General features: G+C 39.7%; 2 protein-coding genes across 5 annotated transcripts; one reads left to right on the forward strand and one right to left on the reverse strand.

Annotated features, from left to right (window-relative positions):
- Positions 1–708: 708 nt before the first annotated feature.
- LOC104443214 (ATP-dependent helicase BRM) lies at positions 709–11,986 on the forward strand. Its single transcript, XM_010056551.3, has 14 exons — positions 709–1,004; positions 2,156–3,487; positions 3,658–4,989; positions 5,138–5,250; positions 5,503–5,590; positions 5,718–5,804; positions 6,024–6,116; positions 6,230–6,313; positions 6,391–6,594; positions 7,325–7,567; positions 7,653–9,212; positions 9,320–9,862; positions 10,141–10,392; positions 10,941–11,986. The coding sequence occupies exons 1-14, from the start codon at positions 813–815 to the stop codon at positions 11,577–11,579; spliced, it is 6,762 nt and encodes a 2,253-aa protein (XP_010054853.2). The 5' UTR covers positions 709–812; the 3' UTR covers positions 11,580–11,986.
- Positions 11,987–19,728: 7,742 nt separating this feature from the next.
- On the reverse strand, positions 19,729–26,195 carry LOC104442115 (AT-rich interactive domain-containing protein 1). 4 transcript variants are annotated; one of them, XM_010055429.3, is made up of 3 exons: positions 25,996–26,195; positions 24,059–25,297; positions 19,729–21,034 (listed from the first exon to the last, which is right to left on the reverse strand). In XM_010055429.3, exons 2-3 carry the CDS (start codon positions 24,776–24,778, stop codon positions 20,171–20,173), a joined length of 1,584 nt encoding a protein of 527 aa, XP_010053731.1. In that variant the 5' UTR covers positions 24,779–25,297; positions 25,996–26,195; the 3' UTR covers positions 19,729–20,170. The 4 variants fall into 4 exon arrangements, with proteins under 4 accessions (XP_010053731.1, XP_010053726.1, XP_010053730.1 ...); XM_010055424.3 differs by having other exon boundaries at positions 25,920–26,195; XM_010055428.3 differs by lacking the exon at positions 25,996–26,195 and adding an exon at positions 25,568–25,912.

Here is a 26,195-nt window from a genome sequence, read left to right on the forward strand (position 1 = left end):
ACTAAATTTTCATTTTTCTTGAAAAAAAGAAGCGATGGCGGTGGGGGGCCCACGCAGCGTGCACACGTGGCGGGACGCGATTGGTCCGGGCCCATCGCGGGGGTCCAGCGATTGGGGGGGAGGCGTGGGGCGTTACGGTGGTCCCGCCGCAGCTTAGCGCGGCCCGGGAGGCTTATATGACAACGCAAGCTCCCTCCCCCTTTCTCCCTCCCCACCCCTGTTAGAGAGAGAAAAAATCAGCTGCGCAAGAAAACGAAAGGGGGAAAAAGTAGAGAGAGAAAAAAAAAGAAGGGGGAAGCGAAAACAAATCCCTAGGGTTCGAACTTTGACTGCGAGGCGCAAATTCCCCCTGCGCGATAGAGAGAGAGAGAACCCCACAGAGACTGTGCGACTGAGCGCGAGAGAGAGGGGGACACACCGAGCTCGCTTTGCTTGTTTGCTTTCGCCACCGATTCTCTCTCTTCTTTCTCTCTCTTGCTGTCAGAGGGAAATCGCAATGCCCCCGTAAAAATCGCATTTTTAGTTTTCTTTTTTTTCCTTTCGTGAAGGGGGGGGAAATAATTGAGGCGAGGAGGTGGAGAGAGAGAGAGGGGTGGGGAGCTGCTGTCGGGGTCTCGAACGTTGGGATCGCTCGGAGACTTTGGAGGGGATTTGGGAATTCCCGTGGGGGAAAAGGGTTTTGGGTTTTTTTTTTTTTTTTTTTTTTTTTTTTCCCCTCTTTTTAAATCATTTTGGGTTTTCCTTTTCGGGGGAATTTATGTGGGGGATTTCGGGGTTTTTAAGATTTTGAGGAATTACCGGGGGGATTGTGCATGCAGCAGCCGATTGGCGGAGGCGGCGGCGGCGGGCCCGGCCGGGGCGGGCGGCCGCCGTCCACTTCAGCTGCCGGGTCGCCCTCTTCGTCCTCCTCGGCCGTGTCCGCCTCGCATTTGGGATATGATTCGGCGCAGCAGCAGCAGCACCAGCAGCACCACCCGCAGCAGCAGCAGCAGCAGCAGAGACAGGTATATGGGCTCTCTTTTCAATTGCGGGTGTCGTGACGGGTGCTTGGGAAAAAGGGTGTTGGATTCGCACGTGAATGCTCTGATTGGTGGGAGGAAGCGTTTTGTCATGTGGCGTATTGAGTGTCTGAACATGGATTTTGTTGGAGAATCGGGGAAACTATTACGTGGTGTTTGGTGGGTGGGAGGCGTTGTCCGGTTGGATTGGGCAATTAATGCCCTTCCTTTGTTACTGATGGCATTGAGTGTAGCTGTTGGTTTATCAGTTGAGTAGGTTATTTAAATCTCTGATGATCAAGTGAACTGAGGAACTGCTTTATATGAAATCGTGTCTTTATGTTGTTATGTTTTTATCGAGGAGAAGTGGCATATGCAAAAACCCTCTTTCATATTTTGCTGTCGTTTGCCACTGGGTAGATATCGATGACACCATGCACTTCATGCTTTTGGCTATTTGCTGCCTTTCAATTTTGCACTAGTGGATTTTGAGAATCTTCTGGGTATGGACTAAATAAGATGGGGCATGTAGCTCTCAGAGCTCTTGCAATTTGTTTAGGGGGGGAAATGGTGCTTTGTGTTAGATATCTTAATGATCTTGGATCTTTTTCTTCTCTGTTAGTCGCCAGGAGGAACTCTTTGCTTTAATGTATCTGCTAAGATTTTTCAATCACTTTTAGATGGTGTATATTGCATGATTTTGTTTCCCTTGATAAGAGGACTTAGTTATGCACACAGTAAATTTGTATAACTGCTGTGAGGTACTTGTTTCTATAGGACAAACTTGGTGTCATGTGATTTAGTCGTGGTAATTGATTGACTTCTACATCCTTCTCAGTATCTTTTGGGGTCACTAGTGTTAAAAGCTTTTGATGCATCAGTGTGGAAGCCTTTTTCTGTGTTATAGGGCCTTTTTCGTTTTTAAGCTGCAACACACTTGAGAAATATTGGTTCTTAAACTCTAAGATATATGTTGTAAACTGTGTATAACATTTTTTTATAGTTTTGTTTTTGGTTCTCTTTTATTTCTCTTAGCTTGAAAAATAAGAGCTAGTTCCTGGATCTGTAACTGTTAGCTTTTTCTACTGTTGCTGTAGATGTCCACTGCATGCTGAAAATGTATTTTACTTATTTGCTACGTTTCCTTATGTTTGCAGTTATTACAGCAGCAGTTCATGCGAAGACCTGAAGGGAATGAAGCTTTTCTAGCATATCAAACAGGTGGACTCCAAGGAACTGGGGGAGGTAGCATGTTTTCTCCATCGCCAGGCTCCATGCAATTTCCTCAACAATCTAGAAAGTTTGTAGATTTGGCACAGCAACAAGGTTCCTCCCAGGATGGACAGAATAAAAAGCAGGGTGTTGAGCAACAAGTCCTCAATCCAGTTCATCAAGCTTATCTTCAATATGGTTTTCAAGATCCGCAAAAGTCTGCTTTAATAATGCAAGCACAACAACAAGCTAAACTGGAGATGATGGGCCATGTATCAGGGAAGGATCAAGACATGCGGATGGGCAATATGAAAATGCAGGAGCTTATGTCTGCTCAGGCATCTAAACAGGCTCAGGCATCATCCTCCAAGAGTTTGTCTGAACAATTTGCTTCTGGTGAAAAGCGATTGGGACAAGTGTTTCAGCCAGGCTCTGAACAGAGGCTTGAGCCAAGGCCAATTAGCCAGCCAACTGGTACAGGACAGTTACCACATGCAAGTACTGCAAGACCTTTACAATCACTGCAGACTCAGCAAAGCTCACAGAATGTGCCTCACCAGTTGATGGCTTCCCAGATTCAAGCAGTGCAGGCATGGGCAATGGAGAATAACTTTGATCTTTCACAACCTGGAAATGCCAACATGATGGCACAGCTCATACCGCTCATGCAGGCTAGGATTGCTGCCCAGCAGAAAGCAGCAAATGAAAATAACCTTGGTGCACAATCATCAAGTACACCTGTCTCAAAACCACAAGCTGCTTCTCCATCAGTCCTAAGTGAGAATTCTTCCCATGCTAATTCTCCCAATGAAGTATCTGGTCAACCTGGCTCAGCAAAAGCCAGGCAGAACATTCCTGCTGGTCCTTCTGGCCCTTCTGGCCCTGGGGCAGTCAGCAACAGCAATAACATTATAATGCAGCAATTTCCTACTCATGGAAGGGAGAACCAAGTGTCATCGGGAAAATCTCCTGTCTTTGAGAATGGAATGCTCCCTATGCGTCCCCCTCAACCATCAGCAAGTGCAGTTCCGGGTGTGGATTCATCCTTACAGAATAAGAAGTCATTCAGTGGCCAAGAATCCTTGCAGATGCAATATCTAAAACAGATAAATAGGTCATCCCCTCAGTCTCCTGTTCCTTCAAACAGTGGGCCCCCAAATAGCCATTCTTCCTCCCATGGTGGAGCAGCTGTGCAGATGTCACAACAACATCCTGGTTTTACGAAACAGCAACTGCATGTGCTTAAAGCTCAGATATTGGCATTCAGGCGGCTGAAAGTACCAATCTCTCTCTCTCTCTCTCTTTCTCTCTCTCTCTCTCACGTGCGCACACTCAGGCACGCACGCACGCACACCAGTGTGCACACACAACTGCATGTGTATGTCAGAAGAAGTTAGAAGCATGTGCTATTTTTTTATGTGTACCAACTTGTATATATCTCTTGTAGAAAGGAGAAGGAACTCTACCACAAGAACTACTTCGAGCTATTGTCCCACCACCCCTTGAGTCGCAGTTGCAGCAGCAAATCCTCCCTACCGGAGGGAATGGTCTGGAAAAGGCTGCTACAAAGGTTGCAGAAGATGGTGTGAGGTCTTCACATACAGGTGAGAAAGATGCTCGGCCTGTGCCACCACCTAGTGCACCAGTATCTTTAAGAGAGCAGGGTGCTGCAGTGGAGGAGAAGGCAACTGTTTCAGCAGTTCACTTACAAGGTCCTCCACCTGCTTTAAAGGAGCATCTTCCATCCGTATCTGTTGTCAAGGATGATCAGCAGACTGCTGTCCTCTCAGTCAAGGTGGAGCAAGATGCTGAACGTGTGGCTCAGAAAACTCCCACTGGAAATGATCTTCCTATTGATAAAGGAAAGGGTGTTGTGGGCCAAGCTGCAATCTCTGAGGCAGTGCAGGGTAAGAAACCTGTGCAAGCAAGTGCAGCAACCCAGCCAAAAGATGCAGGCTCTGCCAGAAAGTATCATGGGCCGCTGTTTGATTTCCCCTTCTTCACAAGGAAATATGACTCTGTTGGGTCGGCACCAGTGCTTAACAACAATAACAATCTCACGCTGGCATATGATATCAAGGACCTGCTTTTTGAGGAAGGGCTTGAAGTGCTCAACAAGAAGAGGACAGAAAATCTGAAGAAGATTGGCGGCTTACTGGCTGTGAATCTGGAGAGGAAAAGGATCAGGCCTGATCTTGTACTTCGCTTGCAAATTGAAGAGAAGAAGCTCCGCCTTTTAGATCTACAGGCACGCTTGAGGGATGAAGTTGATCAGCAACAGCAGGAAATAATGCAGATGCCTGATAGGCCATATCGGAAATTTGTTCGCCTGTGTGAGCGTCAAAGGATGGAGCTGACTCGTCAAGTGCAAGCTTCTCAAAAAGCTTTGCGTGAGAAGCAACTCAAATCAATCTTTCAATGGCGTAAGAAGCTTCTTGAAGCTCATTGGGCCATCCGTGATGCACGGACTGCACGTAACAGAGGCGTTGCCAAATATCATGAGAGAATGTTGAGGGAATTTTCTAAAAGAAAGGATGATGATAGGAATAGAAGGATGGAGGCACTGAAGAATAATGATGTGGAAAGATACAGAGAGATGTTAATGGAGCAGCAGACCTCCATGCCAGGTGATGCTGCTGAGAGGTATGCTGTTCTGTCATCATTTTTGACTCAGACGGAAGAATATCTTCAGAAGCTGGGAAATAAAATAACAGCCGCCAAGAACAACCAGGAAGTAGAAGAGGCTGCAAATGCTGCTGCAGCAGCTGCAAGGCTGCAGGTATATTTTTCCTTGTATACTTGTTGATTTTTCATTTTGCCTTGTTTGATCAACTAAGCTTTGTACTATCTTTTGCCACAGAGTCATAATTTAATTGTGGCTATATACTCAATAACTGATCTTTGTTGTCGTTAACTATTGAGTAAAGGGACTCTCTGATGAAGAAGTGAGGGCAGCAGCATCTTGTGCTGGAGAAGAAGTAATGATACGGAATCGTTTCATGGAAATGAATGCACCTAAGGATGCTTCATCTGTGAGCAAGTAAGGCATTGTTCAACCAAATCATGCTTTAGCTTTCACTCTTCAGAAGTTATGATCCTTTGTATTTCATATTGTTCTATGCATTTAATGTGGCTCATAGCTTTATGAACATAATAGCCTTTTGCCAGTACTAGATTGGAATATGTTGGTGTACACTGTATCTTTGTCATTGTCCAATTGATCATCCTGCTCAATTTGGAGCTCTTTTTATAGATTTCTTGGGTAACTTTTGTTTCTCGCTGTTGTTAACAGGTATTATTCCCTTGCACATGCTGTGAATGAAAGGGTTCTGAGGCAACCCTCAATGTTGAGGGCTGGAACTTTACGAGATTATCAACTTGTATGTCTAATCTTGAAATCCAACATGTTGGTCCTTTTTTTTTTCTTTTTTTTTCCCCTTGGCACATAGCTGAAGTGTTCACATTTGAAGCCAAGTCTTTGACAACCGCCATCTCCGAGTTCTGCAGGTTGGTTTGCAATGGATGCTTTCTTTGTACAACAACAAGCTAAATGGAATTTTGGCAGATGAGATGGGTCTTGGAAAAACTGTGCAGGTGAACTTTTAGGTCCTTAAAGTTGAAATTCTACTTTGAAGTGTGGACAAGAGATCCTTAGTCGTGGTGATTTAGATTTCGCATTTTTTATAGCTTAGTTCTATATAGCAGTGCTTATTTGAGACTTTAATTTTTTTAATTTTAGATTGCAGTACAATAAATACTCAGGAACCAATCAGAATTTTACAGTTGTTTGACTAGCTTGTGTTGTGAGAGCAGGTAATGGCACTGATTGCTTATCTAATGGAGTTTAAGAGTAACTATGGACCTCATCTTATTATAGTACCCAACGCTGTCTTGGTGAACTGGAAGGTTGGTATTATTTGGTTGATCGTATGGTTGGTTTAGTTTAGTATAAAGGGGAATTACCTTTGTCCTTCTGTCCTGTTCTCAAGTGTGCTTAATAGCTATTTTTTTTTTCCCAGAGTGAATTCTACAATTGGTTGCCATCAGCTTCATGCATTTTTTATGTGGGTGGAAAGGACCAAAGGTCGAAATTGTTTTCTCAGGTGAGTTTTGCTATTCTTTTACATTTAATTTTGAGTTCAATTGCTTCATTGAGCTTATTATGGTAATTGTGATACAGGAGGTGTGTGCCATGAAATTCAATGTTCTTGTGACTACTTATGAATTTATTATGTATGACCGGTCAAAACTATCGAAAGTTGATTGGAAATATATCATAATTGATGAGGCTCAAAGAATGAAGGACAGAGAATCGGTTTTAGCACGAGATCTTGACAGATATCGTTGCCAGAGGCGTCTGCTTCTCACAGGAACTCCATTACAGGTAAGTCAAGATATAAAGCAGATGACGTCACATGAAATTTTGCTATGGGGAGCTTTTAATTATTTGAAGTTTTTAAAGAAAATGTCACTTCTGCTCTTGGGTAGATTATATTTGGCCATATTCCCTCCTATTTATATTTTGGTGCATGGATGTATTTGGCAGATGGCACAACAATATAGCCTTTATGTAGCAAAGAAAATCTTCTGTTGCTTCCTTCGACTGACAATAGACAGTAATGTGGCTTATTATAATTATAATATCACTGAGTGAAGAAACACAGCCAGGTTCTTTTATTTGGCACATCCTTGTTTTTGACAACCTCCTCATATGTTTCTTGTATAGCACAGTCCCTTTGGTTTATTACTACCTGTCAGATTTTGGAAGCATGATTGCTAGATAGATCTTGGGAAAGAGCTCCCAATACTTAGAACTTGCACTTTTGCTTTGAGGGTAAGGATGCCCTTTTCATTCTTGCATCTTGCATAATTTAGCAATTAGATTTGCTACCTCGAGGGAAAGAGTTTGCAGTTGATTTGATAAAACTTTAGTCAGTTAGCTGCTATGTGGTAACATTAAAAAATAGGGGTCAGAAAATAATTGAAGAAGGGCAATTGCTCATCTTAAATATACAGATTTTGGCAATTTTTCATAAAGATAAGCTCCTGCTTGTCTTATGCTTGATATTGCACTATTCTCTGTAAGTGTTAAGCGTGATATGTCTTCGTTGCAGAATGATTTGAAGGAGCTATGGTCACTTCTAAATCTACTTCTTCCTGAGGTTTTTGATAATCGAAAAGTGTTCCATGATTGGTTTTCAAAACCCTTCCAAAAGGAAGGCCCTCCTCAAAATGCCGAGGACGACTGGCTTGAGACTGAAAAGAAAGTCATCATTATCCATCGACTTCATCAAATTCTGGAGCCATTTATGCTTAGGCGTCGTGTTGAAGATGTGGAGGGTTCACTTCCTCCAAAGGTACGGGATGAGCAGAAGTGGGTTTTACTTAATAATATTTTTTTTGTTTGTGGTGGCCTTGAATTGATAGCACCTTTGGTTGCAGGTGTCCATAGTCCTAAGATGCAGGATGTCTGCTATTCAGAGTGCCATCTATGATTGGATCAAATCTACTGGTACTCTTCGAGTTGACCCTGACGATGAGCAACGCAGAGTTCAGAAGAATCCAATTTATCAAGCTAGGATTTTCAGAACTTTAAATAATAGATGTATGGAACTTCGAAAAGCTTGCAATCATCCTTTGCTGAACTACCCCTACTTTAACGATTTGTCAAAGGACTTCCTTGTAAGATCGTGTGGCAAATTGTGGATCTTAGATAGGATCCTTATTAAGCTGCAGAGAACTGGGCACCGGGTACTACTCTTTAGTACCATGACCAAATTGCTCGATATACTAGAGGAATACCTGCAGTGGAGGAGACTTCTCTATAGGCGAATTGATGGAACAACAAGCTTAGAAGATCGTGAATCAGCTATCGTGGACTTCAATAGCCCTGATTCAGATTGCTTCATATTTCTGTTGAGCATTCGTGCAGCTGGTCGGGGTCTTAATCTTCAGTCTGCTGATACAGTTGTTATATATGATCCTGATCCTAACCCCAAAAATGAAGAGCAGGCTGTTGCGAGGGCCCACCGCATTGGGCAGAAGAGAGAAGTCAAGGTTATTTATATGGAAGCAGTTGTTGGCAAAATTCCAAGTCATCAGAAGGAGGACGAACTAAGGAGTGGTGGTGCAATTGATACGGATGATGATCTAGCAGGTAAGGATCGGTATATGGGATCCATCGAGAGCCTGATCAGGAATAACATTCAACAATATAAAATTGACATGGCTGATGAGGTGATCAATGCTGGTCGCTTTGACCAGAGAACAACGCACGAGGAGAGACGGTTGACTCTGGAAACATTATTACATGATGAGGAAAGGTATCAAGAAACTGTGCATGATGTTCCCTCTCTGCAGGAGGTAAATCGAATGATTGCTAGGAGTGAAGAAGAGGTCGAGCTATTTGATCAGATGGATGAAGAACTGGATTGGACAGAGGAGATGACCAATTATGAACTAGTGCCAAAATGGCTTCGGGCCAGTACAAAGGAGGTCAATGCTGCTATTGCCACTCTATCAAAGAAACCATCGAAAAACACTTTGTTTGCTAGCACAATAGTGGAACCTAATGAACCGGTATCGGAATCAGTGAGAAAGAGGGGGCGGCCCAAGAGTAAAAAGCATCCTAATTACAAGGAACTAGATGATGACAATGAAGAATATTCTGAAGCAAGTTCAGATGAGGGAAATCAGTATTCTACACGTGAAGAGGAGGGAGAGATTGAGGAGTTTGAGGAGGACACTTACAGTGGTGCTCCTGGAGCACTACCAATCAACAAAGACCAGTCTGATGAGGATGTTCCGGCTGAAGAATGTGATGAGTATCCATGGACATCAGAGAGGACTAGGAACAATCATTTGCCGGAAGAAGCCGGTTTCTCAGGATCATCGGCAGACAGTCCTAGAGGAATCAGGATGGCATCTCCTTCTGCTTCTTCACAGAAATTTGGATCTTTGTCTGCATTAGATTCCAGGCCAAGTTCTCTTTCGAGAAGGATGGTCTGTTCTGTTTCATAGATTTTTCTTCTTTTTCTATTTGATCATCATATTTTTTTGAGAAACTTGTTTTGGTTTACTTCAAATTTCAATCTGTTGATGTTTGCCAGCCTGATGATCTTGAAGAGGGAGAAATTGCTCTGTCTGGAGATTCTCACATGGATCATCAACAATCTGAAAGTTGGGTTCATGAACGTGAAGAAGGTGAAGATGAACAGGTCTTGCAGCCCAAGATCAAGCGGAAGCGTAGTCTCAGGGTGCGCCCTCGTCACACTATGGAAAGGCCAGAGGAAAAGTCTAGCAATGGGGCACTACCTGTACAATGTGGAGATTCTGCTTTCTTGCCACTCCAAATGGACCACAAGTATCAACCCCAGTCAAGGACTGCGTCTGAGACCAATCCCTTTGGAGAACCTACTGCTTCCAAGCATGGTCATGGTGGTCCCTCCATGAAAAGCAAGCGACAAACATCTCTAAGGAGAATAAATGATCCATCAAAGCTACATCCCTTGCCAAAATCTAGCAGATCAAATCACATTTCGTCATCAGATGCTGCTGCGGAACGCTCGAGAGAAAACTGGAATGGTAGAGTTGCAAATCCTTCAGGAAATTCAAGTGTTGGTGCCGGTTTATCTGAAATCATTCAGAGAAAGGTATTTAGTTAGTGTCTTCTATTTCTTTGTTTTCTCTTTTCATTTCTGGGTGGGGATGGCCTGTGGTTTTGTCATGGTCTTGAGCTTCCTAATCTGGCCTTGCTCTAGTCCTATGATTGCATACTGGGAATCATGTGTCATGTGGATCCACAAACAATGGATATATTGAGCTTCTCTTGCACATGCATGTGACACCTGGAACTTTTTTTCTTATCAGTTCTTGCTGTTTGATTTCATTCATCTTTCTGTGTATTGACTCAACATATTTATATTATTAGTGCAAGAATGTAGTGAGCAAGCTCCAGAGGAGGATAGATAAGGAAGGGCATCACATTGTTCCGCTGCTAACTGACCTTTGGAAGAGGATGGGAAGTCCTGGTCATATGGGTGGTGTTGGAAGCAACCTTTTGGATTTGCGGAAAATTGATCAGCGCATTGAGAAATTGGAGTACGGCGATGTGATGGATCTTGTGCTTGACGTGCAACTGATGTTAAAAGGTGCCATGCAGTTCTATGGGTTTTCTCATGAGGTATGGTGTATAATTTTGTAGATCTGATGAATTAAACAAATAATCCTGATCTTGCTAATGCAGATGATCATTTGTGCTTCATTTATTCTTTTGAGATCGCTGGGGTACTTGCTGTAGGCACAATTATTATTCAGATTGAAGATTTTGTTTGAAGGACTCTGGTTATTGTGATTTTTCTGTTTTAATATAGGTGGAGTCAATTCATGGATTTTGGCACTTGCACTTATGTAGACATTGCCTCAAACAATTGATTGCCCTGAACTTTTATGTTACCCATGCACCTTTAAAGTAGTGAACTTAATCTTCAGTGGCTATGTATCGGCTCCATGTGAACTTATCAATAATATGGAAGTAAGGATAATACTGCTCAGTGCTTCAGCTTATGGGACTTCAGTACTTAGATCTTAAGCTTTCTAAAGCTAAATCATTTAACTTTTATGTGGTCAATTTAATTCTCATGCACCTGTATTAATCTTCAATTGAATGCTACTTGTTGCTTCTTTTATTTGTTACAAACAGAATCTCAGGATTTCATTGCATATTTGCAGGTTAGATCTGAAGCGAGAAAAGTTCATGATCTCTTCTTTGACATATTGAAGATTGCATTTCCGGACACAGATTTTGAAGAAGTGAGGAATGCTCTCTCTTTCTCGGGCCCTGGTGCTGCATCCCAATCTGCTCCATCACCGAAACAGGCATCCGCTGGCCAAAGCAAGAGACACAGGGCAATAAATGAGGTCGATGCTGACAAAGACCCTCCCCCTAAGCCAGTGCGGCGTGGAGAAGACACTAGGATCAGAGTCAGCTTGCATCCAAAGGAAACTGGCACGGTGAGTGGAAACTTCAGTGCCCGGGAACAGTCTCAGCGGGATGATTCTCCACTGCTTGCACACCCAGGGGACTTGGTCATCTGCAAGAAGAAGAGGAAGGACCGAGAGAAAGTAGTGGTAAAGTCAAGGACTGCATCATCTGTTCCGGTTTCACCTGCTGCAGTGGCTCGTGGTATCAGGAGTCCCGGTCCATCATCTCTGAAGGATGCAAAATCAACTCAACAGGCCCTCCATCAGCAAGGGTGGATCAATAACTCGGGCCAGCCATCTAATAGCAGCGGTGGGGACGTTGGTTGGGCCAACCCAGTGAAGAGGTTGAGAACAGATTCTGGCAGAAGGCGGCCGAGCCATTTGTGATTTTTTGTGCTATTTTATACTATGATGGAAAAATTCACAGCCGTTGTTCTTCAGCCCATGCAAGAGAGGTGACTGCTCATGGATAGCATAGTGTAGGCCTTTGATCCTTGAATTATATTTTCTCAGTACGCAGATTGACATGCGCGACGTGGTAAAGAAGGGAGCAGAATAGAGTGGGAAGATTTATCTCCATTTTGTATGTACACCTGATAGGAAGTCCACTTCCCTGACTCATTGACTGCGTTGCATGGACAGCCAGGTCTGTAAGAAATCTGTACATGAGTCGATATCACATTTCATAGAACAAACTCCTTTTAAGTCTTTTTATATGCCGGTGCTCTAGTGCAATGCCTTGCTGACTTGAGATCCTTACGAATATATGAGGCTATTCGCCCGAGTCGTTGCCATACCTGAACTTCAATCGTCTTGAGCTAAATGTCTTCTGCGCAGCGCAAGTCGGACCGACTGGAATGGTGACGGTTTAAAGGGGCACGACAGAAGCCTCTGACGTTTCATTTGTTGCGATTGAATGGAATTAGATTTCTTATTTTGTTTTTGCTTTTGCGGAAAAAAAAAATGGAGGGGATTGGGACCCATCTCATTGACCTTTGCTGGAAGTCGTATTTTCGTTTGAAGTGTTTTTGTTAAATGTATGTCTCGAATTTCATCCGTATGCGGAATCCAACGTTTGAAGATATAGATCGGTTTTGTCAAATTGACAGGAAAGAAATCCAAAGAGCTCTTTAAACTCTGTGTATATATATATGTTTAAAAAAAAAATTACAAAAAAGAGGAAGTTGAGCCGCACAAGTAGCGGCCGCACGGTTTTAAGAGATGCCGCACAAAAAAGGAAAAAGGACGTGGAAGACGCTCTTACTTTCGACCGTACGATGAGGTTTTGCTTTGTGCTTGAACACGCGCGAATTTGTGTCGTAAATTTTGCATCAAATCGAATTGTTTTGATATAATTTAAATATGGGAAACACTCGACTACGTGAGCAATTGTAATTTAATGAATTATTTGATGTTGACTTTTTATATGATTGTAGGTATTGACACTTACACGGATCCATGTATATTTTTGATGCTCTTATTGTTTTTTGTTTATTTATCTGGTTACTTTGTTAGTTTCCGCGTTTATTTTACAACAATTAGTATCAAAGCCTAGGGTTGGAATTTTTAAATTTTGATTCGGATCTTTTGATTGTTTGATTATTATTTGAAAATTCTACTATTATAATTATATATGAAGCGAAAGTAGAAATTAAGAAATTTAACGGAAAGAATAACTTTTGGATTGTGGAACATTAAAATACGTGTGCTATTTGACAACCCAAGGTTTGGGGGCAATGCCTTGAATGACAAAGATGAGTTTACCGATTTTGATGAAAGAAGTTGATAAGGGAGGCTTAATGAAGAAAATAAAGAGTATTATCTTTGAATTTATCGAATGAGGCGTTGGTAAAGATGGCTAAGGAGAGGGATGCCGCGGCATAGTGGACAAAACTTCAAGCACCATATGTAACGAAGGTTTTGAACATGTTAAAAAAGATGTTTTAGTTTAAATACACTAAAGATACGTCTATCATCTCACCTAGATGAGTTTAATAAACTTATAATGGATTTAAAGAAATGTTGGTAAAATCCTTAATAACGAAGAACATGGGTTGTTAGCTTTTTTATCAAAGTCATGGGAACACTTTACGATAATTCAAAAGAGGTGAAGTCCGCTTTACTTTTTAAGGAGTGATAGATGAGCCGCAATAAGACAGTCTAGTGTAGGATGTCGGGCAGGGACTAGTGAAGTACATATGAATATCAAGGGTCTAATAGCAACAGAGGCAAAAGTAACTCAAAGGCATGCCCAAGAATAGTCCAAATGACGCATGAAGTGCTTTGAATGTCACGGGGAGTAATGCATTAGAATAGACTATGCAAAGCTAAGAAACAAAGGTGATAAACATAATATCACAAGTAGTGTAACGAGCGTTGCTAAGGAGACCATCGGTGATGCAAAGGCTATCTTCTATGTAAGTGTTAGCTAGTTAACAAACAAATGGGTGTTGAATCCAAAGGGTATGTGATAGGAATCGGTTTACTACTTATTGGACTACAAATGGTGGTAGAGTTTAAATTGAGAATAACATTGCTTGTAAGTTTGCAGCGATAGGGACAGTTCATCTAGTAGGTCAAATTCTGACTTAACTCAGTTGTGACATATACGATTAAAATGACACCCAGATCCCTAGAGTGCTAAACTTTGGCACGGGTGAACACTTTCTGCCAACAGTTAAGAAATGTATACTTAAGTATTAAAATTAGAGCAAAATGGATCAGTTAAGTGCTACTGGCAATAAAATCTGGCCAAAATATTGACGTGACGTCTTTCTAGCAAGATAAATGCAAAACCACATCGTTTTACACACTAACATGGCTAGATAAGTCGAACACAATGTCCTTTTGCCTCGAACTTGAATTTTAATATAAAAATTAATTAAATTAAATTTAAAACCTAATTATTTAAATTTTTAAAAAAGGAAGATAGCATAAGAAAGAGGGTTATGCAAGCCCTCATTGCCACCTCCCCACTATCATCGAGAAGGGTTAATGACGATGGGGGGAGGGTTGGCCAGGGTTGCCGAGCCTTGGCCAAGGGTTGGCCTTGGCCGACTAGTGGTAGCCCTTGGCTCCACTGGGCGAGGCTAGTGACCCTTACTTGGGGGAGGGCCACGACCCTCACCTTAGATCTCGACAAGGGCTTGTAGGCCTTCGTCCCCGGTCGGATAAGGTCGTTGGCCCCTGGATAGGGCCCAACAACCCTAGCCGACCATCTCCCCGCCATAGCCGGCCCTTCCTATTGATGATGGGGAGGTGACAGCAAAGGCTTGCACAACCCTTGTCATTTTGCAATCCCTTTCTCTATTTTTTTTTAATAATTTAGTTTGGAATTTAGTTTAATTAATATTTATATTAAATTAAAAAAAATCCAAAACGATATTGTTTTTGCTCATTTTCACTTACTCGGCTTTCCAGCGAGTCACATAAGCAAATTATATTAATAAAAAATTGTCATGTAAGATTTCCAGTCAAAGTTACCGGACTTGGCACTTACATGTCTTAATTTTTTTTTAAAAGTGGCATTTTTGTGTACATTTCATAACTTAAATGTCTCCCCATGTCAAGGTTTGATAGTTTTGCTATACTTTTATCCGATTAAAACACATGAGTGAGGCATGTACGACTATGCTGAGTGAGAGGGGTTGTAGAAGTGTTTGAGGATAGAAAGCTAGACTTGTGTGAGCAGTGCATCTTTAAAAAGCGGTGCTAGATTAAATTTACTACAGCTATTGATTCAATCAAACAACCAATTGAATATATTCATTCAAATGTTTAGGACCCATCTTCGGTTCCTTCGAAAGGTGGTCCCAAAATATGCTAACATTTATAGACAACTATTTAAGAAAAGTATGGGTATACTTTCTAAAACACAAATATGATGTATTTGATCGGTTCGAGAAGTTTAAGGCGTTGAATGAGAAGCAATAGATAAAAAAATCAAGTGCCTAGGAACTAATAATGACATGAAATTCTTTGGTAAAGATTTTACAAAGTTATGCTAGAAAGAAAGGATATGAGAGATCGCATAGTATTCGGGACACCATAACAAAATGGCGTAGTAGAACGGAACGAAACTTTACTCGAGTGAGCTCGGTGCATGCTTTTGCATGCCATTCTGCTATGGGTATACTTTTTAAAACACAAATATGATGTGTTCGATTAGTTAGAGAAGTATAAGGCATTGATTGAGAAACAAAAGATAAGCTAATCAAGTGCATAAGAATTGATAGTAGCATGAAATCTATGGTAAAGTTTTTACCGTGTTATGCTAGAAAGAAGGGATTGTGAGACATCGTACAATACCCGAGACATCATAGCAAAATGGCATTGTAGGATGGAAGAACAAAACTTTACATGAGCAAACTCGGTGCGTGCTTTTGCACGCAGACTAGGCAAGGGATTTTGGGTTGAAACAATGAACGTGTCATGTTACGTAGTTAATCGATTTTCATCATCTGCTATAGAGTGGAAGACTTTTGAGGAAGTATGGTCGTAAAAACCTATTGATTACTCTGGTTTACAAGTATTCGGATGTCCTCAAGGGATGATAAGCTCAAGCTAATGGCAAAAAAGTTCATATTTTTGGGTTATGCACTTGGGGTAAAAGACTATCGATTGTAGTGCACCGATCCTAGACTACCCGACTTTCTAATTAGGAAATGTGATCTTAAACATTTGCAATGCTTCAACAAAGAAGTCTTGAGACACAACCGGTTGAGTAGACGAATCATGGTGTCAGGAGTGAGGTGGAGCTTCAAGTAGAGACTCCCGAGACCTCGAAGGTAGTAGAGGTAGACTATAGATGAGGTTGTAGTTCCTAAAGTCAATGGTACTAAACAAGTAGCACGGACACCGTACATTACAGCCGTGGATAGATAGAGAAAACAAATTAAACCATTGATACATTATGATCATAAAGATATTGCTTATGAATTGACCATGAGTGACAAAGTGGAGACAGGTGAGCCTTCATCTTATTTTGAGACAATGGCTAATATTAAGTTGTAACAAAGGCTAGGAGTTATGAGCGAAGAGATAAAATCACTCCATTGGAATCAAAAGCAAGTGGGTCTATAAATGGAATAAGGGCATCCCCAATATCGATGTAGTAAGGTATATGGCGAGGCTTGTTGCGAAGAGGTATATATAGCAAGAGGGCATGGACTATAATAAGATGTTTTCTCCAATGGTACGACATACTCCTATTCATGTATTATTTGCCTTATTTGTTGTATAAGATCTCGAGTTGGGGAATCCAAATGCAAAAAACTGTTTTTTCACGGTAAATTGAGGGACGGATTTATATGAGGCGACCAAAGGGATTTATAATTTTGAGTAAGGAAGACCATGTTTGCTTATTAAAAAAACATTTTTATATTTTGAAATAATCTCCTAGGCTATGGTATGAGTGTTTTGATACTTTTATGATTAGTCAAGACAATTTGAAAAGTCAAATGGATAGTTATGTTCACTTTAGGATAGTAGAGGATGGGTCTTTGATTTATCCGTTATTATATATTGATAACAATTAAAAGTATGTCTAATATTGATATGCAAAAGAGGTATTTGAGATGAAATATTCAGATGCCATAAAAGAGAAATATTGGCTATGGAGATTTTGCATGGTAAGATTGCAAGAGTGTTAGCTCTGTCTCAAGAAATATATTCAAAATATTGTTGCAGATTTTAATATGTAGCTAGTGAAATATGTGAGTGCATCCTTAGCGAAGTACCAAGGTCCGATATATTTGGCATAAAATCTGGTTCATCACGAACAAACAAAACATATTGATATCATGTATTTCGTCCGAAATGTCTTAACGAAGGTTGAGATTTTTGTGAAGAGGATAGCAACAACGAAGAACCTGGCAGAAGCTCAAGCTTTGTTTGAGCACAATTGATGTCCATAGAGATTGAGTGCTCATTGAGATGTTCGAAGAACAACACAAATGATGAGCACTATGACTTGACTTCACACATTAAGCCAATGTAGAGGATTATTAAATTTATGTCTTAAGTTTTAATTATTTGCATAATCCGACCCGGTTGAAGATATAGATTGGTTTTGTTAAATCGATAGGAGAGATCCAAAGAATTTTATTTAATTAGATTTGCTTCTGAAGTGGATATATATTTATATCTCGGGGATTTGTTTCTATTTAAAAGAAAAGGAAAGAATAATATTCATATTTGACCAGTTTATCAAGATTTGGATTTCTTCACCAAGTCGTACGGCGGACGTGTCTGTGTGTATTATTAGAGCCTCACAAGCAGGAGCCGCATTGTGAAAAAGAGACGCCACACTGGAAAAAGACATATTTTGAAATAATAATAATAATAATAATAATAATAATAATAATAATAATAATAATAATAATAATAATAATAATAAAAAAGCCTTGTTGCAAACGTAAATTTTATTAAACGACATTTAAGCCAAACATATTTTCAAATAAATTTTAAAGTTACAATTTGCCAAACACCGTAGCATTTTAAAAAACTCCTTCAGTTCATAGGCATTTGTAATTTCCCAAAATCATTTCCCCAAGACTAAACCAAACGGGGCTATAGAAGACATTCTTGCTTCCGACCGTACGAAAAGCTTTGCTTTGGTATTGAACACTTGTGAATTTGTGCTATGAGTTTTACATCAAATTGAATTATTTAATTGTAAAATATTTGGGCTTGGATGTAATCTAGATGTGAAAAACGCTCAAGCATGCAACCAATTGTAACTTTTATTCCCATGAATGTAGGTACGAACACTTAAACCAAACCATGTAAATAAATCTTTGTTGTCCCTTATCGTTCCTCGTTTATTGGTCAAGATCTTTGGTATCAATTTAATTATAAGATCTTGTTAGTTTCCAAGTCAATTTTACTACAGTTTCAACAAAATTTAGTATCAAACTTTCAAAATCGATTAATATTACGAAAAAAAAAAAAAACCTCAAACTAGTATATTTATGTAAAATTTACCCCAAACTAATTTTTTGACCAACATATACGCCAAATTAGTATATATATAACAAATTTACTCTCTTTTAGTATCTATTAAAGTATCGTGACAATTGATGAGTATATCAGTTCAGAATTTCATCCTCTATTTGTTGTAGATATATCGATTTGTGATTTTTCGCGATGGTAATCCAATTTTAATAAAAACTAACGGAAAATAAATTTATCACAAATATACTAGTTTTGGATTTTAATTAGCCAAAAAAATTAGTATTGTATAAATTTGCAATAGGTGTCCTAGTTTAAGGATTTCAATGATAAAAAATTAATTTAGATAAATTTATTACAGGTCTATCAGTTTGAGTTTCGATATATTAATCCTTCAAAATAGAGGTGCAGACATCGGAAGATACAAGGGGATATTTAAGTACCAAAAGTTCCAAAAGATACACTTAAATATCAAAGTTAGAGAACAATGAAATACTTATGTGCAAATGATGAGAAATTTCAATCAAATGGTTGATGTAGCATTTTTGGCAATTTTTCTTTTTATTGGTGTGGCAATTCTTTTAAAGAAAAATCCATGTGGTAATTTTTTTAAAACTATCCATGTTAGTAAAAAGCCTCTAAATTTAATTTTTAATATAAACATTAATTAAAAAAATTTAAAAAAAAAACTAAATTCCTCACAACCTGCTGTTCCCCCTTCTTCTTCTCCGTCCTCTTCTTCCTTCTCCTCCTCCTTAAAATAAGTTTAGTTTTTAATTTATTTTAATTATTAAATTAAAAAATTTATTGGAAAATGACGTCGATTTTGCTGAGTTGACTCCTCCTCCTTAAAATAAATTTAGTTTTTAATTTATTTTAATTATTAAATTAAAAATTTTATAGAAAAATGACGTCGATTTTGCTTAGTTGACTTCCGATGAGCCACATAAACCACATACATTATTAAAATAATGCCCCATCGCATTTCCGTCTATTCTCCCCAAACTTAGCACCAAAATGCCCTACTTTTCATTTTCAAAATGAAAAGTGACACTTAAATGTATCTTTTCAAATTTGTTATACTAAAATGCCCCACCTATGTCAAGTTTTGATAATCCCGGTATACTTTATCTCTTCAACATATATTCGATCTGTTGGTACAATTGTAATTTTTATTGAATTAAAAAGTGACTTGAAAACATTTTTCTTAAAGCATAATAAGTTTGAAAAACGTACTGAGTTAAGACTAAAATTAATTAGTTGATCAAAATCAATAACCATACTTTGTCCATAATTCAAATTGAGCATCCATAATTATTTGAAGTATGGTCGTGGCAAGGTTGAACAAAAATTTCATCATGGCAAACTGCCAGGCTGAAAAGCTCAACAACGTCCTGCCATCATATAACAGCTTCGATTTAATCTTTGGCTCTTCACACTAGATTAAGAACCACACAACAAACATGAAACGATAGCTACAAGCTAGACCCAATAAAAAAAATGCCAATACGAAGCAATTCCCAATAGCGCATGTATTTTGCTGAATCTATACAATTATAAGGAAATCTGCCGCTGAGATCAAACATTTGCAAACTGACGATTCACTTGTTTCCATATCAGTCTCCATCACTTGGCTTTAACAAATCTTTCTTTCATCATCTAGCTAAGGCCAGAAAGAAAGCAAACAAGTATATTGCAAAAAAGAAAGAAGAAAAAGGAAGACCTGTATCTGGTGTTGTTAGTCATGAGAAATCAACAGGATGTATACCTTCAACAGCTGTATGCTGGAAAAACAAAATGACTCGACTGCAAACATAACTTCTTGCGCTATACGGCTAATACTGTATATCGATGCTTCACTTCTTTTTTTCTCTACCAGAGCTAAACATGATTATCCTGTAGTAATACACTATAGCTATGACCCAAAAGAAAAATTTGTCCTCCAGAAAATTTTTGCCAAGGGACGGAGCTGGAGAAGAACAGATCAGCAGCCCTCATAAAGTTTTTGCTTCAGAAGAAACTTAGCATCATCTGTACCTAGAGTGTGGCTTTGTTGGTGAATAAAATATGGAGCCTGACGACCTGACCTCTTGATGGCCAACACCACGAACAACAGAACCGGGTTCCCATTCATCGTCATCGCTATCGATATTAAGAGGAGTGCAACTGTTCTGATTTCTCCTTCGTAGCATGAGAAAGACATTAAAATAGTAGCTCACCAATTCAACCCTGCTTTTGGTCGGAAAATCCTTGAACATTTGATCCCAGAAACACTTACCTTGAGAAGGGGGATTCGACCTCACTATAGCAGCAAATTTCTCCTGCTCTTCACTTGTCCAGGAATGTTTAACTTCTTCACCCATTTTGTCAAAATTGAAAACGTAGAAAGCTGGGCCAAGTTCCAGGTTCAACCTTTTGCTTTTCTCCGCAATGTGAAATCTAACACATTCAGCAGAGCCTCGAACTTGACATCCACATGAATCTTGTCTTCCCTTTCCCATAGGTTCCCTTTCAATTAGAGATCTTCTCTGTGTATTTTTCAAAGGCCAAATTGGGGTTCCCAGCCATTTAGAGTCACTTTCAAAAGTTTCCCCAGTCCACTCTGGCACTTCAGCTTGAAATTCAGAACCCAGAGGCACTTCCTCTTCTCCCTGATCGTCAAATAGAGAACCTGCAGATGAGGAACTGGAGTCTCCATTCTTGATATTGTTATCAATGTGATCTTGGATATCCAAGTTACCATGACATACTGACATGAAAGTATCCAAGCCGTTTTTCACCTTCTTGCTCGAACCTTTGAGGAGAAAACTCTGCTCACACTGTCTCTCTCTCAGTTTATAACCAGACCCATCACGATCTTCATACATGCTTGGGTGCATCCTCTGATTTTTCTGCAAAGCAAAACACCAATCAAACATACATGATGTATGAGATTGAGATTAAAATTCCTAACTTCATCAAAATATTCTAATCAAAATCTGAATGTGTACGAGCTTATAACTTGAACCTCTAATATTCCAGTGGCATGAAAATCGATGGATTCACCACTGTAACTGAAAAATCAATGCATTACACCACTTCCCAATTTATCATCACATGACCAGGTTTGAGCTAACAATATTTAAAAGAGATAATCCCACAAATATTCTTAATCATTTTCTCATGGCACACCATTACCAAATTTTTTTTCGTCTCACCAATATTCTAAACTGGTACCAGTGACCCAAAAGTACCTTCATCAGACTTCTGCCCATAATGACGATTAAATATTTGATGTGACAACATTAATTGACAATGCCAGACAAACGGATCTGACGTGGCAATGGACTCATGCTACCATGTCAACCAAGAGCATAGCAACAGCAGATTTTTCACAACTAAGTATGCTGCCACGTTGGATATTTAACAGCCATACGGAAGGCATTTTTGGATCATTGGTAAGTATTTGGGGGATTGGAGAGACACCAAAAAGTCTAGGGTATTGGCGTCTCACAGTCTGACAAAATTAGTATTTTTCGTGGAATTATCCCTATTTAAAATTGGATATAACATATCAGTAATTCTATGCCAATTCAAACAAATTCTTTGTATTGTGTTCGTGCGATCCTATTGTACAGAAGTGCTAAATCTCTAACCCTCTATTTATAATCACACTACCACTTGAATAAGATGACACAACAAATGTTTTTTTTAAAAGTAAACAGGTTTAAAACTAATTGTGAATGGCTAGTCCTATTCATGTATCATGTTCTACTTAATTTACCTATCTATGCCTCGGAACATAGCTCTAGGCATTAAACTAAATATCAGGATTGAACATGAACAATTCACTACAAGACAATATTAGTGTACAAATGACAGTCTTTATACGTGGCATATACATGCTGAGATACAGCTCACAGAGACAATTTAGGAATTCTTCTCTCCTTTCACTAGTAACTAACCCCTGACAAAAGGAATATAAGGAAATACTTAGGGACACAATACAGGGGAACTAATTCTGCATATCACCAACGATCAACAATCTCTTATTCATATTATGCTTGCATCTAACCCATCCATGAAGTTAGAGGAAGTACACTATATGCCGAACTGTTGAAGTTGAACCACCTAAGGTGAACTTCTTTGCCATTAAAACAGTAACCAATAGACTATTGATAATGTGAGCCAAAAACTGAAAAACCCACAACGAAATCACAAGAAGTGCTTCAAAGCAAAAGCAAATTCCTGAGCAAATTCCCATTCATGGACACAACAAGAATCAAGGGTAAGGAGAAGAAAAGAGGATAATAAGAATAAGGAACATATAATTTCTACCATAGAAAAAGCAAAGCCTAGAAAAGGTTTTCAACCACAATTATTTTACAAAAATACTACATAAAAGCCCACATAAATTGTTAAAATGAAATTTTATGATTCCTTACTAAGCAATGAACAGAATTGTAATTTGGTAGGCGAGATGATTATAGTCATCCTCAGTCTATCACTTCCCCAAATCAAATAATTATTTCAATCTTTCCATCATTATAATAGCTTAAATTCACATTGTTTCACAATATACTAAATTTAAAAAGATAATTTTTTTATTTTCTTTTACTTACTAAAAGCTTCTATTTTACTATTTACCTTCATGCGCAACATTTAAGCCATTTTGCTAATTAAGATCAAAACAAGTATACCCTAAAATGTAGTTCTTTTATTTTAGTTAGTCAGAATATTTAATGGTGGAAAAAGAGATTTCACATGGTATGAGTAAAAAAATGAAGTAAAAAGAGAAACTGGACCTGACAAGCAACTTTGGCAACTTAGTCAAGGTATTTACCAAGCCTTTTTTTTTTTTGCCAAATAGAACTATTTACCAAGCTGGAGAAATGGAAAAGAGAGATCTCAAAACATTGAATCCAACTAAAAGTATACCAAGAACTGAGTCAAGAACGGAAACAACATAAGATTTTGAGCTCCATTATCCACAATGAAGTAGTATACTGTATTACAACAAACAATTAAGCCTTATCTCATTGATTGACGTCGCCTATGTAACAACATTGCACTCATCCTCCAATCATATTTCTGAAGAAGCGGTTGATATCTTTTCCAATCATCTCCCACCATGTCTTTTACATTTTTATCCATGCCTTTTGACCCAACTCTCCATGCCATAATCATATGTTCCCATTACTGGAACACCCAAAGGTCTTCGTTTCATATGTTCAGCACACCTCAAACAAGCTCTCTCATTTAATCTTCCATCAGGTTGCCTCACTTTTACTTGAGTAAATTCATTTTTAATCCTATCGTTCTTTGAGTGTCCCTATATCCATCCATCATCACAACGAAACATTCTCATGCTTTATACACTCATTTAGTGGACAATATTTACAACTAATTTAGTTTAGGTTTGATCTCAGAGGATGTTTCCAATTTTCTATACGCATAAAAGATAACAATAAAAACAATTTGCTTTTTATTTAATCTATTTTCTTGAAATTGCATTTAATAAATGACAATAAGAACTCTCTTTTGAGTTAAAAGTTCAGAAATCATATTTGGTTGTGGTATTTTCTCGATAAAGGTTGTATGTCAATTAAACATAATATAAGTTATAGAATCAACAATTATTGTATTTTATAAGAAAGTTAGATATAACAATTTCTTCCACAAAAGAATTGCATGCGTAATGTGATATTAAAATAGCACCTTAATATGTTGAACACCAAATGTACTAAAAAAACAAGATGCATCCTATGCCACTATATACTGTACAATTATTTAGAAGTCATCTCCAATTTCTAGTTCTACTCCTGTGATAAGCCTGTGCAAACATAAACATTAATAGCAGCCAACCCAATTTAGAAATGAAAGAGCAAAGAGTAATGCTTTTAGTTTAATATCACTGAGATTTGACAACCACATACCTGCCAGACTAATCTTTTGGCACTCAGAGTTTTGTGTCTTTCCAATAAGAGAGCCTCCCTAGACAACAAAACCTGTTTCCACAATTTGTCACTTCCGTAGATGTTCCATTTGGACAGTTCTGGTAAAGAACCAATTTCTGGGTCACACGGGTCTCTTGCAATCCCATTGAGCCAGTTAAGCATCGCCCACAATGGACTCTGGTCCACAACACAAGCAGATTCCTCTCCAGACACTTCAAGATCCAGAATTACAAAATCACCCTGACTGCTATATATATTGCCTCCATCTGATTCAGCAACCACGCCAATCGACTCGTCATCCCGTTGCCCTACTGAACTCTTCTTTTTCCAATTCAACCTCACTGAATCTTCTTCGTAGATACCGTCACGAGCTCGTTTGAAGGAAGCTCTGGTTTTCTTATTCACTGCATCTCCCTCCACTACTTCACTCTCTGTATCACCTTCATTACGTGTTCCGCCACCTGCAGAACAGGCCGCACTTTCATTCGAGTCTGTAATCATCAAGTCTCCATCCTCGACACTGATCTTGCTTCCATTGGATTCTAGCTCCATGCTCTTGGTCTCGTCCACATCCCCCATGCCATCATCATCCCCAGAGTTGATCTTGAACGTCAATACAGAGGGCGTGCATTCCTCATCATTTTTCTTTTGATTCGAAGTCTCCATGAAATATCCTTCAAGATCCTTGTTCGCCACCATGAATGACCCCCTCGAAAATATACCGCTGCAGGCACGACTCTTCTAAACTTCACTTGATATGTTGACCTTCCAAAGTCGTCACTTACCACCTCCTTAGCAGACCCAAATACTTTCTTGTTTCCCTATGAAAACTCCGAAGCTGGGACAACACGTTTCGAACAGAGCACTTCAAATTTAGCCACCAAATCACTCAACCCAGTCTCCGGAAAGGCATTATAACGATCCTTCTCGGCACGCTGCACTGTAGAGGTCAAGCCACCCGCGACAGCTCCAAACCAACACAATGCATCTGTCCAAGCATTCGAGACAGAGACGCGTCAAGACCATTAGACCAGCAGCAGATCTCCCTGGAACAAAAGCACCACCAAATCCGTCGCAGAAACCCGTCGAAACTCGCCTTCCGAGAGTTCGTTCCCGGGCACAGCCCAAAACCGGATCTAAACGGTCGCGAAACTCGTCCACCCAGGAGCTCCTCTATCTCTTTGCAATCCGGAACAGCATCAGCTACCATCAACCACCCTGCCATTGAATTCCGAATTCACTCAAAAAAAAAACCCTAGAAGAAATACATACAAAACGTTCGACACTGTCGCATTTCCTTCGCCACTCCAAACACCCACACACCCACCACCAAAAAAAAAAAAAAAAACCTAAAACGAAAGACAGAACAAAAAAAAAAAAAAAAAAAAAAAACCGAACAAGACCCGGCACGCGAAAGGGCGGAAAATAGAAACACCCGCGCGCCGCGGACGTGGGCAGAATCGAAGATCCGGGATGGGTGTTACCGACTCGAGGGCGAGGCCGACACATGCGCGCTGGCGGTGCGTTTGGCGGGAGAAGTGAGCTCGGTTGAAGTTTCGGGCCGCGCTCATTTCTCGTGGATTGCAGGTATTTAAGAATGGAGCGACAAGGAAATGAAATAACTGGACGGAGGACAGAGAGAGGGGACAAATGTTTGACAAGAAAAGAGAGAGAGAAAAGGAGAGGTCTTTCCCACAGATGCAGACACCCAATGATTAGAGCTTTGCATAATTTACAATGAATGCAGTACAGAGCATTAGGAGGAGGAACCACCCCAAAAAAAATGTCACAAGAACTAGAGAGAGAATCTAGAGAGAGATGGAGAGAGATTGTATTGTACCAGTGAGGGGAGGGGGGGAGTTGAAGGAGGCTTGCCTGTGATGTGTTTTAGGGGGTCTTGGGACTACAATTCTCACCTTCTTGTTGACCTCATCTGGCCTACAATTTCCACTGCCCACAGCCCCTTCCCTCTCTCTCTCTCCCTCTCTCTATCTATCTCTCTCTCTCTCTCTCTCTCTCCCCTCTTTTGTGACCCTTTTCTTTCTTTGAAGCGATGGCTAGTGAGAGAGAGAGAGTATTTTGTAGAGGATGTGTGGTTTGTGTAGGTATGTGAAGC

This window comes from Eucalyptus grandis, chromosome 4 (genome assembly GCF_016545825.1).
Source record: "Eucalyptus grandis isolate ANBG69807.140 chromosome 4, ASM1654582v1, whole genome shotgun sequence".
Taxonomy (NCBI): Eukaryota; Viridiplantae; Streptophyta; class Magnoliopsida; order Myrtales; family Myrtaceae; genus Eucalyptus; species Eucalyptus grandis.